This window comes from Aythya marila (assembly GCF_965140915.1).
Source record: "Aythya marila genome assembly, contig: HAP1_HAP1_SCAFFOLD_170, whole genome shotgun sequence".
In the NCBI taxonomy this organism is placed as follows: domain Eukaryota; kingdom Metazoa; phylum Chordata; class Aves; order Anseriformes; family Anatidae; genus Aythya; species Aythya marila.
Window position 1 is genome coordinate 392,696 of NW_028137300.1, and position 19,197 is coordinate 411,892.

General features: G+C 48.9%; 1 protein-coding gene across 1 annotated transcript in view; it reads left to right on the forward strand.

The window, feature by feature from the left end:
• Nucleotides 1-19,197, forward strand: part of LOC309890936 (ATPase family AAA domain-containing protein 2-like) — a gene marked incomplete at both ends in the record, with an annotated part of 165,559 nt that overhangs the window by 61,851 nt on the left and 84,511 nt on the right. The window contains one exon of the mRNA XM_082785327.1: nucleotides 18,664-18,823. Within this exon, the coding sequence (XP_082641453.1) occupies nucleotides 18,664-18,823 (160 nt within the window). The remainder of the gene's footprint in view (nucleotides 1-18,663; nucleotides 18,824-19,197) is intronic.

The window sequence follows — 19,197 nt, forward strand, 5'->3', positions numbered from 1 at the left end:
TTGTTTTGGGGGCTAAAAGAAGATGCCTTCAAACACTTATCTCTGCTTGTTTTTAAGGTGTAAAAAGATGGTTCCTGCATCCAAGAGATTTACCATACACCATTCTTCCAAGGTTCTCACAATATCACTGAAAAGATTTGCAGATTTCACAGGTGGAAAGATCAACAAGGTATGTTTACCACTGTAATGCAACTATATCATTGTGTAATGGGACATCCCCCAAGGCTGAAAGTTGTTAATATTTTCAGACAATAATTGTAGACTAACGACTATGGCTTATTCTTTCTCTTAATATCAATAAAGTTCCCGCTTGACAAGAAGCATATGCTTTCCTCTGAGAAGGCTGATTCATCAGGAAACAGTTCTCTGCAACTTCTAGTCTTAACCGTTGTTTATGGGAAGACTTATTTGTAGTGAATCAAGAAATATATTCTAGAAATATATTCTAGAAATCAATTCTAGTCTGTGTTTTTTGGAAGTGTTTTTCTCTGGCTAGTCCACAAAGTACTCTGGGATAATTTTTCTATCTTCTTGATGTCTCTTTAGGAGGTGAAATATCCGGAGTATTTGGACCTGAGAGCCTACATGTCGCAGTCAATGGGAGAACCACTGCTCTATGCCTTATACGCGGTGCTGGTACATCACGGTGTCAGCTGTCACTCAGGACACTATATATGCTATGTAAAGGTAGAAGTCAACAGCATTTCTAACAGGGTAAAGGTTGTGCTGGCAAACCAATTAAAGCATGACTAGCAGCTACTGTTTCTAGGGAAAAAGATTTCATTATATTTTTATTTGACATGTGTGTATTTTGTTCCTACCCGTGATTTCAATTGGAAAACGTGCAATTCACCTAAAGAAATCGTTGTCTTTATTTGCAGGCTGGTAATGGACTTTGGTATCAGATGAATGATGCTAAAGTAGTGCGTACTGACATTAAAAGAGTTCTTGGTCAGCAAGCTTACATACTTTTTTATATCAGGTAATAACAAATCTTAAAATGTGTTCAGAAGAGATTTACTTTCCTGTTATTGATATTTTTCTGTTTTGCAAGTGTTTTTCTTGCTATCCCGGGAGAAGATTATTATTTGTCTAATTCAGTTCTGTCTAACCTGAAATTCTCTGTGTCGTTTATTGTCTTTTGTTGCTTGGCCTTAAACTGCAGCACTCGTGTAAATTGCTATCTATGTGTTATCTGTAGCTGGCTACTTTAGAGAAGGAGAGAAATGAAGGTCATCTGTGGTGTAAGAATGAATTATTGCTCTGCAAGTGATAGTCTTAGTAGGAAGACTGTTCTCTACTTTTCAGTCTGTAGTCTTGGCGAAGCCTTCTGTGGAGAAGGCTTCCATATCGTATGAGCTGTTCCTCTAAAATGATAGGATGGGATTTAATCCAAGAGTAGGCTGAAAGAAAAACTAAACTACGATCACTGCTCTTTTCTGAAGGCGCTATGATTTGACACTTGGAGAACGTGCGTTTTACTTGCCAGCACCATCTTATCCCTGTTCATTCCCTCCTGGTCAGCAGGGGGCTAATAGTAAGCAGGCTGGATTTCTGGGACCACGACTTCTTCCTCATATGATTAAGGTAATTCAGGGAAGCGGGAGGGCAGATAACGGCACCAAACTGCTAGTGGGTTTGGGGTTTGGTGTGGGGTTTTTTGTTTGGTTTTCGGCATCTTAGTTTTGTTTTCCTTCCCACACTGCAGCTTTCTTCACAGCCCTCATGCTACAGCCAGAGTCATTCAAACAGTGGTTACTGCTAAATTGTGCAGCCATGCGACTCCATTACTTTATACCTCCAAGACAGCTTTCTAAAGCACAGAGAGCTACGCTCTTTGACTATTTAAGCAGAGTGTACTAATCCTCAAATCATTTAAAAGAGGACTTGTTTTTCCTATCCTCGTCACTTTAGCTAAGACAGGGAAAACTAAATGTCTTATTCCTGAGCACCAGAACGATTACTTCAGGCTTTTCAGGGTATGTTTAAAGGGGAAAATAAATATATTTGGGAATAGCAGCAGGTAATGTTAAGTTGCTTGGCTGGTTTTCAAAGATGATGTTAATTTGATACCAATCTGCAGTAAACCAAAAGCAGGAATTGAATACGCTTATTGGACTTGCATTTATCCTTAAAGGGCAGTGTGTTTTTCTTTTTAGGTGTTAAGACCATTTGTAGAAACACTCAGTAGGAGAGTTTTGTGTTTCAAAATGTTACATGCAGTGTTTGCGTTAATCCATCTTGCAATTTCTTCTTTTTAAATACAGAATTCAAGCCGTTTAAATGGAAATGGATCCATAAAAGAGGACACAAAGACCACTGGTGTCACCCTAAAAAGGCCATCTTCAGCACCACCAATGGCCTGTGTTCAAAACCAGGCAATTACCAGGCCTTCAATGACTGATACGTCAAGAAAACAGAAGATCACCATCAGTATTCACAATAAATTGCCTGCTCGTCAGACTGTGTCACAGCCTGACTGTCTTAGCAGTGCTGTGGAGGATGAAGATCTCTACCAGGCTGTTCCTTCATCCACAATTACAAATTCGGTAATGCAAATGAAGCAAATGCAAACAAACAAAAAAGTTTCTGATGAAATTTTTGTGGAGCCAACAGTGAATGAAAATCCTAAACTCAGCTCTGATAACACAGTCCCTTATGGTGCAGAATCTTCAGGAAAATCTGAGGAGGAGTCAAAGGGCTTATTTCAAAGGAATTTGAAATGCAATGCAATGTCCTCTAATGGAATTTTGGTTGGAAAGGTAGTCCGTACATTGCAGCATTCCAATTCTTCCTGTCAGAATGCTGACAAAGGAAGATCCCAGCATGAGCTGCCAAAAACAGATTCACTAAATGGTGCTATTAGGTTAGTTACTGAATCTAAAGAAAACGGACTGAAACTTGATGATTCCACTTGCCGAGTTGAACCTGTTAAACCTTCTGAGATGTTCTTTTCTAAAACAAATGGATCGCTTGAAACATAGATTTGCTCCATCGAGAATTTCTCACCTACGATGTATTCGGGAGTGTTTATTGTGTTCCTAATTCAGGTGAAATACTGAGAAAACACAGCACACATGTGATCGTAAGACTTTGTGGTATTATCTCCTTAGAATTTGCAGACCTGAGCTTACATTAGAACTTGTCAACTTAAGCTCAGCTGAGATAAAAATTCCTAAGTTTCCTAAAGTAGATTTTGGGGGGTGAGTTGGGGTTATCTTTGAAGTGTAGATAATGCATACAACTCACAGCGGTCTTGCTTACCATTTAATGGAGACATTCTGACAAGACTAGTCCTCAGTACTACTACAAATAGTATTTTTTTGTCTGCTGACTTGTGCGTTTTAATTGCAGATGCCTGGAGCTATGCCTTCAGTCAATCGAGAAGTCATCACGGAGTCCTTCAGAGCCAGCCAGCTGAACAGCTTGTCAGAGGAAATGAGGTAAAATGAGCACAGTCTGATTAAGACAAGACTTTATGGAAGTTCGTTACAGTTTTATCTGTCTACTAATAGTATTTAATGGAAGGATTTAAATTAGTACAATTCCATACTGTGTGTCCAGTGTCACGAACAGAACTAATGATCAGCACTGAGCATATCACTCTGATGCAGGTTGGTGCCTCAAGGAGAACTTGTGTTCCTTTATAGAATGTTTTTCCATTTTTCTCCACTGTCTGGAGAAACACTGGCTGTTCCCCGCTCGCCCCTATGCCTTTTTTCTCAGAGCAGCAGGTGGAAGGAGACAGATGCATTTGCTTTTTTAGTGCAATGGCTTCAGAAGCAAGAGGGGAAAAAGCACTTTCTCTGGGAGCTGAAGACGGTGTCCTAATCACAGGAGAGGTTTCTAAATGGCATATCATTGCGAGGGTTCCTTTAGTCCGGAGGTTTTTGTTTGTTTGTTTGCCTTTGGAAGGTTTTACTCTTAATATTCACGTCCTTCAGCAGAAGTGAGAAATGGGTTTTTATTTTATGCAGTGTTGCGGAACCTCCGAAATCTCCTGGGAATGATGAATACCTCGCCCAGTACCAATGTGATGACTGTGGAGACAAGGAGAAAGCAAGAAGATCAAAAGAACGTGACCTCATTTCAAAAGAAAATGTTTTGTCCGGCAAAGAGTCTTGTGAGCCTGGTGAGAAATTGCGGCAAACTTCCTCTCTCAAGTCTGACACTGAATGTAGCTCTAACAATCTTTCTTCCTTAGCTATTGCAGATAGACGCCAAGATACAAAGGACAAGACTAAAACCACTGAGAAAGAGCATTACCGAAGCAAGAGGGAACATGCTCCTAGTGAAGAGAAGGAGAGTCAAAAAGCAGGTCCTTCCAGCAAGAGGAGGTGTTCTCAGAGCGTGGAATTTGTTGAGCAAAAGAGTCACAAGCAGGAGTACTGGGAGGGAAGCAGGTACAGATCTTTCCCTCGTGAAAGAAACAGCCCTGAGAATGGCAGAAGAGCAGTCAAATATTCAAAGTACAGATCTGGCAGCGGAGGAAGATCAGAACAAGGTAGCAATAGGTACTACCGATCCAAAGGGGAAAGAAGTTGGAGCAGAGAAAGATACTATCGAGACGAAGCACGGAGATGGGAAAGATGTGGCTATTACAAGGATTACTATTCACCTCATGCGACAGGAGACAGTAGAGAGAGAAAGTTCTCTCACGGCGATTCAGCCTTTGACAGATCGACTGCAACTTACTACAGCAGGTCACATAAGCATTATCATTACAAAAGCAGATGGCCTCACGGTTCCCTCTTGAGAGAGGAAGATGTACGTCGCTTTGGCACACCCCGAGCAGACTTGCATCGTTGCTCGGTACCTCAGCAACATTCCGGAAGACATTCTCGTGAAAGACATGCGCTTCCACCTGTGTCAGCTCATTTGGAGAACTGTCGCCAGAAAAATGAAACAGAAGGAAACAGAAAAAGAAAATATACCCGTGCAGAAGGTAGTGAAAGTGAAATAGAAAGGAAAGACAGAAAGATAGAAAAGGAGCTTTTAGGTGGTGAAAAAAATGCAAAAATATCACAAGTTCTGGAAGAAAAAGAAGTCTAAGGATAAACATGGAGAGAAGGATTCCAAGTAAGCAAGGATTCCGGCATACTCCGCATTTTTTATCCTAATTCTTTTCTGGGTGCTTCTCATGTCTTCCTTTTTTTTTTTTTTTTTTTTTTTTTTTTTTTTTTTTTTCTGGTAGTTTCTAAGTTCTTTAGATAGCACCAGCTGGCTGGGGATCATGTTGTTAGGTTGATCAGTGAAGACAGGAAAGCTCTTGCTGAATTGTGTCAGAGCACTAGCTTTGGACCACATAGTTCGAATCACATCCGTACACCATTCCAGATTAGGTTAAAAGATTTTTTCTGCTTGCACGTATTCCAGAGCTAGCCGTTGTTAATGATCTGTGTACAAACCAGGACCTATGGTCCTTCAATCTGACAGCTTAAGTTTGCTGCATCTAAAGTAAGTTGCGTGTGCACAAAGCACCACAAAATAGCTGACATGCTGCAAATCATCACCTGTGGTAAAATAAATCAGGTTTCATATAGGCAACAAGTGCCACATCTTTTTTTCCCTTTTTAACTTGCATGTTTCTTTCAGACTTCATGATTTGTGTTTCTGTGCGCTCCGCTTTGACAATGCCAATCGCAAGCGTAAGAAAAAGAAGAAAAAGGAGAAGAAAAAGAAGAAAAAGGAGAAACACCAGGAAAGCAAAAGGCTCCTTGGAACACTTAGATCCTCGTTTCCAGAAGATAACACGGGAGAAGAAGGAAGAATCCCATCCTCCAGATGGCTCTTCATGTCAGTAATGCAGAAGTGAGAGCAGTAAACAACCTTACAAGGAAGGGAAGACTTCCAGTGCAGGCGAAAGCAAGAAATACTGCTCCATCGCATCCAACGACTATACTAAAGGTAAGCGGCCACAGCGTGTGTGAGGAATTCCTTTTATATTAATCTCGAGATTATTTCAAACAGTCTTGAAGTGCTTGATGACTTAACAGTCTGCAGATTTATTATCAAATCAAAAAAAAAAACCCACTTGGTAGACTATTTTTTTCCCAGTTTTGAATGGCCACTAGGAAAGAAGGCCTGAAATAAAGAGGTTAAAGGCAAATGGTTTTCATTTGGTTTGATGATGAAGTGGCAAACAAGAGGAAGAGTTGCAAGCTCCCTTCTTAAATTCAGTCCAGCCAAGTAGGAAAAGTAAATGTGGACGGACAGCTGTATCTTGGCAAAGAAGATAGTAGGGAGCAAGGAGGTTTAGCAGTCAAGATGGAAGGTGATGCCATGAGGCTTAGAGGCTAGTAATGTTCTAATGAACATGGCCAAGTCTTGCGCTGGGCAGCCTGCTTGGGTCCAAAGCCTGCAGTCCTCCCCAAGATGTCGGCGAGGGGCTGGTGAGCCGTTGGGACGGAACCCCCGTTGCCCGGGTTCCCCAAGCAACCGCCCCACTCTCCAGCCACCATGGCAGGTCCAGCAGCCGGCTCCCGCTCCTCCCGGGGCTGCGGCCCTGCTGGCGAGCCCAGCGCCCCAGAGCTCAGCCCAGCGGCCTTTTTCCCACAGAGGGTTTCCCCAGACGGCTTCCGCGGCTTGCGCAGACGCAAAACTCCCCCTTCGTCGTCCCAGCCGTGCCGCCAACGGTGGCTGCCTGGCTGCTGCCCTCCCTCCCCGGAGCGACGGCGCTGCCCTTGCAGCCCCCGCAGGTACCCACCCTCCCCTCCGCGCTGCCCCAGGCCACCGTCTGGCACGTGGTGCCGGGGGTCCAGGGGCAGGTGCTGCAGCTCCCCGCCGGGGTGCAGCTGCCACCTGGGGGGCACCTCCCAGCCCAGGGGCACCACCTGCAGCTTGGGCAGCTCCCCGCCGGGGGGCAGCTCCCTGCTGTGGGGCAGCTCCCCGCCGTGGGGCACCAGCTGCAGCTGGTGCAGCTCCCCGCTGTGGGGCAAAACCTGCAGCTGGTGCAGCTCCCCGCTGTGGAGCAAAACCTGCAGCTGGTGCAGCTCCCAACCATGGGGCACCAGCTGCAGCTGGTGCAGCTCCCCGCCGGGGGGCAGCTCCCCCACACCGCTCCTCCCTGTGCCCCCTGTGTCCATCAGTGGGGACAGCCCATGGTGACGGGGACACTGGTACCCCACCATGCGCTGGGGCTGGGGCCCAGGGCCGTGCTCCATGGGGAGCTCCTGCACCCCGCAGGCACCTGCCTGTTGCAGGCCCCCGCCCAGCGCAACCCCCCGCCACCCCTCGTCCCGGGGCCTCCGCTGCGGGGGCAGGCGCTCCCCACGCCCCGCACCCTGAGCAGCAGCCGGGGGCAGCTGCCGGAGCCCTGCTTGCACGCCGTGGGGCTCAGCGAGGACCAGGGGCCCCCGCTGCCCGGCCCCACTGCCCCCAAGCCTGCCCAGGCTCCAAGGACCGCCAGCACCCAGACGGCGACGCCTGACGGTGAGTTTGGGGCTGGCACAGCCGGCCGCTGGGCGCCCCACACCCAGGGGCCATGGGAAAGCTGACATCGCCCGTCTTGGGGGATTTTCTTGCTTCGTCCTCAGCGGCGACAGCCCCGCAGGTGCCTGAGGAGCCCCCGCAGCTGCCCGAGCTGGGCCCTGATGCCTTTGCCGAGGCCTTTCCAGAGCTGGCAGGGGACAGCCAGCAGCTGCAGCACATGCAGGACGAGCTCCTGGCCGACCTGGACATCCCCATCCCCGGCATGGAGGAGCTGCTCAGCTGGCTCGATGCCGTGGAGCCCCAGGACGCCTTCCCCGATTTGCCCAGCAGTCCTGCCCTCAGCCGCTTCCTCTCGCAGCTGCCCGACCTCTGCGAGGACATCGAGGAGCCGAGCACGCAGGGACTGGAAGCCACAGGAGCCCTCGGTGAGGTCCCCTCAACCCCTGGGCTGCGCCCCGAGAAGCTTGAGGGTGGGCTGTCGCTGCAGTCCCCCGTCGTGCCAGCAGTGAGCCCCCCGCTCAGCCCTGCAGCCAGTCCCCTGCCCAGTGCGCTTAGGAGCCCCCTACCCAGTCCACCCCTGAGTCCCCCCAGGAGCCTCCCTGACACCCAGCTCCTCAGTGCCCTTAGTAGACCCCTGCCCCAACCCCCCCAGTGTTCCCTCAAGACCCGCCCCAACCCCAAGGTCCCCAGTGCCCTTAGTAAACCCCAGCCCCAACCCCCCCAGCGTTCCCTCAAGACCCGCCCCAACCCCAAGGGCCGCAGTGCCCTTCGTAGACCCCAGCCCAAATCCCCCCCGAGTTCCCCCAAGAAACGCCCCAACCCCAAGGGCCGCACTGACCATAGGAGACCCCTGCCCAAACGCCCCCTGGGTCCCCTCAAGAGCCCCCCGCCTGCCCCTGCGTCCACCGGCACCAAGCGGGGGGCCAAGCGCCCTGCGCCCAGCAGCACCCCCGGGACAGCGCAGAGCTGCCAGCACAGGAGGCCGACGACAGAGAACCCCCCCGGCAAGGAGAGGAAGACGCTGCTGGGCCAGGCTGGCCAAGGCCGCAAGAGACCGTGCCAGGGGAAGACGGGTGGCAGCAGCACGGTGGCTGGCAGCAGCAGGGAAGCAGGCAGCAGCGGGCAGCAGCTGGCGATCAACAGCAGCACGGCACCCAGCAAGAGAGCGCGAAGCCCGGGGGCTGCAGGGGGGCAAGGAGCAGCGGCGCCACCTCCCCGCAGAGCGCGGCTGCTGCCGGAGACTCCGAGTGGGGAGCCCCGTGCCGTGCGGCCCCAGGACAGGCTCTGTCCCCAGGCCAGCGGGGCCAAGACGCTGCAGCGCCAGCAGCCGGGGACAAAGACCCCCAGCGAGACTTTGCAGCCGCTGGGGGCCAGGGCCAAGGCGCTGGGGCCAGCGTGCCAGCTGGCCTGTGTGCAGCCGCAGCCCACCTCCAGCAGCCCCAGCAGCATGCCCAGCGCCCCGCCGACAGTGCCAGGCTCCAGCTACCCGTGACCAACCTCGGGCTTCTCCTCGACGGCCCCCGCAGCACCCAGGCAGGCACAGAGACCTCTGCAGGCACCTGTTCCAGCTTCAGCCACGCTCCTCAGCCCTTGCCCCTCTCGCTTGCCCTCTCCCCTCTCTCGTGCTGGAGCTAGGGGATGGGCTTGCCACTCACAGGGATGGCAACAGCGCCAATGGCAAATGCGCGCGCGCCTCACCCAGGAAGGTGGCAATGGCAAGCTGGGGAGATGCTGGCAGCAGCTGGGCTGGGAAAGCTTGGCCATGGCAACTGCTGCTTGGGACACCAAAGGGCTGAGAGACAAGACTTGCTTCTTCTTTCGGGGCATTGCTCTTCTTTCCTGCCTTCTGGATTAAATTCCTCTCCTTAGGTGGTCACTCAGCAAGGCCTCTGCCTGCAGAGCACTTCTTCTTGCACTGGCATGCCAAGGGGATAAGAACTGGGAGGTCTTTGGGATAGCAAATGATCAGTGGGATGGGAAGTGATGATGGGGATAGCAATTCATTGGAATGGGACAAATGGGTTTTATTTGTATTAAATTTAAATTTTTTAATTTTCATTTAATTTATTGGTTTTCTTATTTATTTAATTAAATCCACCTTATTGACTGTGTTGTACGGTATGGCATTGTTTTATTATTATAAAATTATAAGTATTTAATAGTATTAAATATTTTTATATATTAATATCTTATAAACTGTAAGTATCATTATTTATTATTTTGTTGGTTTTTATTCCTTTTCTACCCTATTAAACTCTCTTTATCACAACGCACTGGTTTGGACTTTATTTTTCCTTCCGAGTCATTCTGGATTCACTCCGGATGGGGGGACACTAGCGAACGCCTGTGTGCTTCAGATCCAAGGTCACCTTTGCCCTCATTCAAGATACATATTTGCATCTGTTGTTGTGAAACAAAATTAACAACAGGAACAATAAAGTTACCTACTTGCTAGCAGCAGCTCTACATTTGCTGGGGTCTGCTCTGTGCATTTTGAAGACCATTCCATGCTCTTCAGCCCCTTCAGGAGGAAATGTATGGTTCTAGGAAAATGCGTCTTGACCTGATGCAAAGCTGTGACGCAGCCTGCAGCTGCTGCAAGCCCTGGCATTTTACCTGCAGCCCCTCCAACAACTCTGATGTTCCCTGCATCGACTTCAACCACTGCGGCAGGACCTGAGGCCCCTCAAAGCCTTATCACACACCCTGCAGCCCCTCCAGCCCCTGGCATGTTCCCTGCAGCACCTCCAAGCCTGGCACAGGCCCTACAGCTGGCTCCGGGGACGACCCCGCTGCTGTCTCAGGCACCAATACACACAAGGGGAAGGAATGCATGCAGAAGTCATCTAGTTTCAGAAGGGCAGAAAGTCCTCCCAAGAAGAGGAAGGAGCAAGAAGAAGGCGAGGCAGCCTACCCCAAGGTAGGGCCATCCCAGGGCACAGGAGGCTGTTGGAAAGGAGATTAGATAGAAAAGCAGCAGGAAGCAGGTGATCCCCATCCCTGGGTGAGCTGCGAGCCATGGGACAAGATTGCAGCTGTCCTCCAGGCGAGCACATTGTCAGCTGGCTGCTGCGCTGCTGGGATAGCAGCTGCGGGAGCCTGGCAGCAGAGGGCAGGGAAGCCAAGCAGCTGGGATCCTTCTCTGGGGAAGGGGGCACTGAGAAAGCGCTTGCAAACAGGGCACAAGCCCTCAGCCTCTGGAGGCGTGAAGGAAAGGGATCCCTTCTGGGAAGATGCTGTGGGCTTGCTGAGGCTCGAAGAACAGACGGTGCTGGCTGCTACCAGCGTGCTGCAGCAGCGGCAAGACAGAGCCGTGGTGGTTTTCCTCAGCTGGGCAGCTGAGCTCCAGCACAAGCGCTCTCTCCCTGCCCCTCCTCCAACGCCAAGGGGAGAAAAGAGGCTGGCAAGGGCTCAAGGGCTGCCAGAAGGACAGGGAGATCACTCCACAAGGAGCGTCACGGGCAAAGCAGGCTCAGCACAGCCTGTTCCAGTCCAGCCCGGGGCCTGCTCCTGCGGGGGCTCTCCACAGGCCGCGGCCTCCTCCAGGCCACAGCCACCTGCTCCACCGGGGGCTCCTCCAGCCACAGGGGGGCTGCAGCGTGGAGATCTGCTCCACGGGGGACCCATGGGCTGCAGGGGGACAGCCTGCTCCACCAGGGGCACAGCCTGCTCCACCAGGGGCCTCTCCCTGCACAGGCCGCAGGGGAACTGCTGCTGGGAGCCTGGAGCACCTCCTGCCTCCTGCTGCACGGACCTTGGGGGCTGCACAGAGCTTTCTCACTCCTCCCTGAGCCAGACGCTGCTGGGCAGCAGCTTTTGTTCCCTTTCTTAGATGGGCTCTCCCCCAGGCGCAAACATCATCCTTTTGCTCTGCGTTCTGGGCAGCAGCGGGTGGGTCCCTCCTGGAAGGAGCCTCCTGGCAGCGGCCCTGAGCTCCCATGGGGCAGCTGCTGCATTCTCCTCACAGAGGACACCCCTGCAGCCCCCCGCTCCCACAGCCTGGCCACGCAAACCCAAGCCAAGACACCGAGCGAGCCTCCCTGATTGCCAGCCAGCAGCTGGCTCAGCCTGGGACCCCAGGCCAGTGCCCACAAGACTCTCCTGGGCCTTGAAAAGCAAGCCTTGTGGGGACGGAGCACCCACAAAGAACGGACTCACACAACAGGTCTCCTTGCCAACACCGCCTCACAGACACCTGGGCCTTGAGCGGGTAGCTCACCTTGAGCGAGCTCATTTCCTTCCCAGTAGCTGAAATGTGCCCTTTCGGGGGCATTTGGGGACTACAGCGTGCTGCTGAGAGGGATGTTGGAGCTCCTGCAGGGCAGTGCTTCCACTAAGGCAAGGCCTTTTCAGCATCTTCTACTGCCCTGCAAGCGAGGATGCTTGGGGCACACAAGAAGCTGGCAGGGGACACAGCTGCAGGGATTGCAGGGATTCCTAAAGTCATAGCCAAATACAAGAAAGACAGGAGGACGTGATGCTTCCGAGAGAAAGGAGCTCGCTTTGGGGTCAAAATGCATCCCTTTTTCAGGAAAGCAAGAGATGCTGTGCATTTCTCTCGTCCCCCTCAGACAGCCACTGGGTGACGATGGTGCCAAGTGTCTGGAAAGAGACCTTGCTTTCTCAGGCCCAGGTGTCCAGCTGCACACCAAGGCTATCCCTGGCTTCCAGGCGCAGTTGCCAGGCCCAAGGCCGAGCTCCCCTGCGAACCCCCAGCCCAGCAGACCTTGCTCCTGGCATTGTGGAGCAGCCATTTCACGGCAGCCTTTTCTCCTGGCAGTCAGCTTAGCGCCGAAAGCTCTGTCACCGGGACGCCTGAGAGCTGTGGCAGCTCAGCAGAGAGTCACTGTCAGCCTTGGAGCTCACAAAGGTGGGTGGCCACAAGTGCCCTGAGTGTCCAGCTCGCATTGAGGACTGCTGTGGCACTCAAATTGTCACCTGTTTGCTGCGATGCTGGGATACCTGCTCTGGTAGCCTGGCATCAGAGGCCAGGGAAGCCAAGCAGCTGGGATCCTTCTCTGAGGCAGGGGACACTGAGAGTGGAAATGGAAATGGGGCACAAGCCCTCCGCCTCTCAAAGGAACCCCTCAGATGTTTAGGTATAGTAAACTTATGTATATCTGTGTGACTCTAGACCACAACATGTTAGTGTTCTGGTTTGTCCACTGCTTTGTTGTGGGGGCTTTGAGTTGGCCTCTACTCTTTAGGTGAATGCTGACTTCATATCTATGGTGCACTTTATTCTTAAAATGGGAAGTTTCTACCAATTTCCTGTCCAAAGTTCCTCATAAGCCAACTGCAATCATCATTTCAGATGTATCTCCCAACTTACACATTTCCTAATTCTCCTTGATATTTACTCAAGAAATGCATTTTCACAGAGACATCATATTTTTCTCTCAACTGGCATCTGGCTGAGCAGAATGATGTCCTTTAATTCCCTTCCACACAATAGGCAACTTGTTCCTTCTGTCTTCTGAACACTTCCTCCTAAGTTCAATGTGAATACAAGTGGCAGAATTTTGCCTCATGTCTTAAATGTGTGGCAGGGCTGCCCTGTCAGGTGTATTTATACTGGAGAAAAAAAAAAAAAAAAAAAAAAGAATAGCCATACACACCATATAACCACTTAACTTTTTCAGTTCTTCTGTTAACAGTGCATGAACATGGGGTTTTGTTGTTTTATTGTTTGTTTTAAACTCCTGACTGCCATATAGCAAACATGACAAAAAAAAAAAAAAAAAAACAAAAAAAAAACCTTTGTTGAGAATCTCTAAGCATGGCTCTACTTTGTATTATCAAATGTCACTTCACCTGAACCATTTCAATCACAAGGGATATCCTTCTGTCAGGCTCGGTAGTACTTCCCAACTTTATGTCACCTGGAAATCTCAAAGCTCATATGTAATTTTTAGTCTTCGGCCACCATGTCCATATGAACATACCTAAATTTGAAGTCATCTCTGCTCTGAATAGGAGGTTGGGTTTTCAGAGCTCCCTTCCAGCCTACATTTCTCCATGAGTCTTTGCCTCCTTAGCAGCTGCAGTTTCAGAACTGTCTCTGAGAATCACTACAGGGAACCTCTCCTTTGCCGGTAATTCCCTCTTCGAACAGTGTGAACAATTGCAAACTCCCTTGATTCACTTGCAGCCCCAAAGCCCAAATCCATAGATAAGGTATCAGAAGCTCACAGAAAGTGAAATAGATGTAGTTCATCCCCTGTGTAGGGGAGCACTGGTCCTACAAAGGCAAGCTACTAAATTCTCTGGAAACAAATTAGCTTTAATAAATTATCTTGTAAATTCCACATTACCCGCTACTTCCCTAGTCTTATCTCTTCTTGCTACAAAACTTTGCCCAGTGTTGATGTCAAACTAACAGGCCTGCACTTGTCTGGATCACTCTTTACATTCTCCTGGACAGAAGTATATTTGTTACTCTCCCATTCTGGGGACTATCCCTGATTTGCACAGTTGTGATGTATTTTTCCTACTTGACTTGTTCTGTGTGCCAGTGCTGTTAATAGGCTAGGTAGATATCAGCTTGTCATTTTTCACTTGAATCACTGTAGATTTTTATTTCACCTCAGATGATGTTGTGCCTAGTGCCCTACCCTCATTTGCAATGGGAATCCTGTCACTGCCCTTAATATCACATTGTTGTTGCTGTTAGATGCAGGAAATAAGATTTGCAGCATTTGAGACATCATTAACTTTTGATCTATTTTTGCCTCGAGTATGCAACTGTCCTAATTTGTTCTCTTTGTTCCCCCTGGGTTCTGTGGCTTAAGTATCATTCACTATTATTGTTTAATTTTCTATGTGAAGGAGGTTTTGGGTCATTCGTACTTTATTTTTGCAGTTTTTAACCTCTGAAATGTACCTTTTCTCATTGCTTTTTTCCCATCGGAATTTTGAATTTTAACTCTGCCTTCTCTGCACTCCAGTCCCAGAGATGCTTAGTCAGACTCAATGATTCATTTCCTTAGATTTCAAAGTTTGCATTTGTAAGCCTCAAAAATTTCATTCTAAGCCTGGTTTTGTTTTATGTTTTGTTTTATCAGTTTTATGGTATGATAAGCTTTTGCTTCCACTGAAGGGTAGAAGTCATTACGAATAGTGCCAACAAAACAGAAACATAACAATGAAAATGATATTTGAATTCAGAATAGGTATTTAAAAAGTTCACCTTCTCCAGCACAAATGGGGAAAGTAAAATAAATAAATAAATAAATAGAGCAGTCCTAAATCATCAAAACTGGCCAAAGAATTAGAAGAAGCACTATTTTTCCAAGGCTGCAATGTTTTCCATTCATCTCACTGGGCCAGCAGAGCACTAGAGAGCTGGATGCACTGAAGTCCTGGCTCATACCCTAAATGACCTGCAGGAAGATCTTCTTATCTCTGTCCCCCCGTTTCTCCTTTCAATCTCTGTTTTGTCTGTTTGTATCACTAGCTATCAAAGCGCTACTGAGATATGCACGTGCAGCACCCAGCACAACCTTGTTTCAGGCTCCAGTGGGACCTTTAGGCATTACCATCCTATAAACAAGTCACAGTGATAGTGAGCGTAATTACAGTCGTCAAACTATTCCAGCTCCACTTCATTAGCCATGCCCTGAGCTAAATAACATTTTAATCAGTTTGATATGTCATCTGTGGCTTTCTTCACTGTCACTTGCAATCCAGCAAACTCCTTCCTTCATGTTTCTAGATTAGACAGAGGGTTCTTAACTGCAGACATCCACTTCCCTGTTCAGGAAGCAGTGAGACCTTTCATCTTCACCCAGAATTAAGATGATATCCAAGCATCATGAGACACAGCGCGTGTGTCTCCTAGGCCCATCCCATAAGAGCAGGACATTTACCTCACATGAGAAGAAGACTTAATGCAGAGGCAAAGCGAGATACTCGGTGTCAAAGCCATGTCTGGATGATCATTAAAGACAGACCAATATTACCCAGTACAGGAGGAAAATCTATCATTTGAAGAAGATTATGGTCTCTGATTATTAGTTTCAAAATTAGTTTTTTTCTTTGGATTTCCTCTGAACTTAAACTTAGTTTGGAATGCCTTTGGTTTTGAATAGTTCTGAAATTGTATTACTTCTCCTAAGTAAGTTGATAGTCTGTTCTATTTACATGAAATTCAAATAATATAGTGAAGGATCTGACATCAGTTTTACTGTGTGCCAGGCTGAGAGCCTTCCTGTACTTAAAGGCAACCTATAGGAAAGCTGGGGAGGGGGTCTTTATCAGGGCCTGGAGTGACAGGACATGGACTAATAGCTTTACACTGAAAAGTTAGATTTCTGATATATGTTAGGAAGAAATTCTTTACTGATAGTACTTCACATCCAGCCACTCCAGCCCCTGGCATTTTCCCTGCAGCCCCTCCAGCCCCTGGCATGTTCCCTGCAGCCCCTCCAAGCCTGGCACAGGCCCTACAGCTGGCTCCGGGGACTACCCCGTTGCTGTCTCAGGCACCAATACACACAAGGGGAAGGAATGCATGCAGAAGTCATCTCGTTTTGGAAGGGCAGAAAGTCCTCCCAAGAAGGGGAAGGAGCAAGAGGAAGGCGAGGCAGCCTACCCCAAGGTAGGGCCATCCCAGGGCACAGGAGGCTGTTGGAAAGGAGAGCAGAGAGAAAAGCAGCAGGAAGCAGGTGATCCCCATCCCTGGGCGAGCTGCGAGCCATGGGACAAGATTGCAGCTGTCCTCCAGGCGAGCACATTGTCAGCTGGCTGCTGCGCTGCTGGGATAGCAGCTGCGGGAGCCTGGCAGCAGAGGGCAGGGAAGCCAAGCAGCTGGGATCCTTCTCTGGGGAAGGGGGCACTGAGAAAGCGCTTGCAAACGGGGCACAAGCCCTCAGCCTCTGGAGGCGGCGCCTGTCAGGCGTGAAGGAAAGGGATCCCTTCTGGGAAGATGCTGTGGGCTTGCTGAGGCTCGAAGAACAGACGGTGCTGGCTGCTACCAGCGTGCTGCAGCAGCGGCAAGACAGAGCCGTGGTGGTTTTCCTCAGCTGGGCAGCTGAGCTCCAGCACAAGCGCTCTCTCCCTGGCCCTCCTCCAACGCCAAGGGGAGAAAAGAGGCTGGCAAGGGCTCAAGGGCTGCCAGAAGGACAGGGAGATCACTCCACAAGGAGCGTCACGGGCAAAGCAGGCTCAGCACAGCCTGTTCCAGTCCAGCCCGGGGCCTGCTCCTGCGGGGGCTCTCCACAGGCCGCGGCCTCCTCCAGGCCACAGCCACCTGCTCCACCGGGGGCTCCTCCAGCCACAGGGGGGCTGCAGCGTGGAGATCTGCTCCACGGGGGACCCATGGGCTGCAGGGGGACAGCCTGCTCCACCAGGGGCACAGCCTGCTCCACCAGGGGCCTCTCCCTGCACAGGCCGCAGGGGAACTGCTGCTGGGAGCCTGGAGCACCTCCTGCCTCCTGCTGCACGGACCTTGGGGGCTGCACAGAGCTTTCTCACTCCTCCCTGAGCCAGACGCTGCTGGGCAGCAGCTTTTGTTCCCTTTCTTAGATGCAAGATCTTCTTAAATTCAGTCCAGCCAAGTAGGAAAAGTAAATGTGGACAGCTGTATCTTGGCAAAGATAGTAGGGAGCAAGGAGGTTCAGCAGTCAAGATGGAAGGTGATGCCATGAGGCTTACAGGCTAGTAATGTTCTAGTGAAACCCAGCCTTCCTAAAGAAACCTGCCTGACTACTTGATGTGAATAACAGACTCTATCCATCTCTTTGCTATCATAGAAATGGTGCTGACTGCTTCTTCAGAGTAACAGAAGTTAGTGATACTACTGAAATAGTTATGGTTCAGATGTAGATCTGATTTCTCCTAAGCACGCTGAATTCGCAGCTATTGATCCTCCAGAGGAGGCTTTGCAATTGAACACCTGGAGAATAGGTAAATTTCCCGCTGTTGTTCTCCTCTCCTCTTGTTTTGTTTTGTTTTGTTTTGTTTTCCTAGCAGCATAGGCTTAAGACTCTGAAGAAACAGGCTGCTTTTTTTCATTTCCAACATTTGCTGTTCCCTGAGCCCTGCCTTCTATTTTTGCAGTCATAGGATATGTGAATGTAAATTGGTGGAGAGAGGTAGAAAACTGTTTCAACTGGTGTTTTTTCGGCTATGTGGGGAGAACAAATAGAGTGTTTTTGAATATTCTGGCTCTTAATCAGAGCGGCATGTGGAGGGAGACAGATGCGTTTGCTTTTTTAGTGCAATGGCTTCAGAAGCAAGAGGGGAAAAAGCACTTTCTCTGGGAGCTGAAGAAGGTGTCCTAATCACAGGAGAGGTTTCTAAATGGCATATCTTTGCGAGGGTTCCTGTAGTCCGGAGGTTTTTGTTTGTTTGTTTGCCTTTGGAAGGTTTTACTCTTAATATTCACGTCCTTCAGCAGAAGTGAGAAACGTGATTTTATTTTGTGCAGTGTCGTGGACCCTCCGAAATCTCCTGGGAATGATGAATACCTCGCATAGTACCAATGTGATGACGGTGGAGACAAGGAGAAAGCAAGAAGATCAAAAGAACGTGACCTCATTTCAAAAGAAACCGTTTTGTCCGGCAAAGAGTCTTGTGAGCCTGGTGAGAAATTGCGGCAAACTTCCTCTCTCAAGTCTGACACTGAATGTAGCTCTAACAATCTTTCTTCCTTAGCTATTGCAGATAGACGCCAAGATACAAAGGACAAGACTAAAACCACTGAGAAAGAGCATTACCAAAGCAAGAGGGAGCATGCTCCTAGTGAAGAGAAGGAAACTCAAAAAGCAGGTCCTTCCAGCAAGAGAAGGATAAAGTGGAATACAAAGAATACAAACTTGAGCTCCTGATTGGCTTCATGCTGAACTCTGTGCTGTTCTTGTCCTAATCTTGGTCTCTCCATAGATAATATGGTTTAAATCCAAATAGAATCGTGCGATGAGGAAGATCTCACTGCAACAAATTCAACATCTAAAATCAAAGTTGACATTTTCCGTGATTATCTTCCTGAGCAGAAGTGTGCGGTACTCCTTTTATATTAACGTAGAGATTATTTCAAACAGTCTTGAAGTGCTTGATGACTTAACAGTCTGCAGATTTATTATCAAATCAAAAAAAACCCGACTTGGTAGACTATTTTTTTCCCAGTTTTGAATGACCACTAGGAAGAAGGTTATTCCGGCATCAAGAAAGTCATGTGGAATGTAACAAAATGTACTGAACCAGTAAGTAAAACTTATATTTTTCTATTATTTCCATTGTTTCAACTCTTCAGATGCTTATGGATGGCATAGATAACAGAGGGGAGATCGTGGTAATCAGAGCTACTAACAGACTGGATTCTATAGATCCTGCTTTACGAAGACCAGGACGCTTTGGCAGACACTTCCTCTTCAACTTGCCAGATAAAGAGGTGAGAACTTAAATTCAATGTAAGTGCTACCATGGCAAAGTCCAACTTTATAGGAAAAAAATAATTGACAACTTGAACAAAAGAGTGATACGTGGAGACACTGCGTTGTTCCATGGAGGGCAAATCTGGTACTGGATATATATGGTCAGGATGATACCACCAAGTAGTTAGTTCTATAATCAAACCTTTCATTCCCAAAGTTGTACCTGTTTGCTTAATTATTTAGTCCACTTGGGTGTTTTCATCATGAAGTTGTGTTTTTGGTCTCAATCCTTCGCTTATGAATGAATAGGGGACGTGTTTGCATTTGATTGTGCCCCTGCTCGGTGGTAGTAGTTTGAGTCATAATTCTTTTCTTCTTTATAGTAATTGTA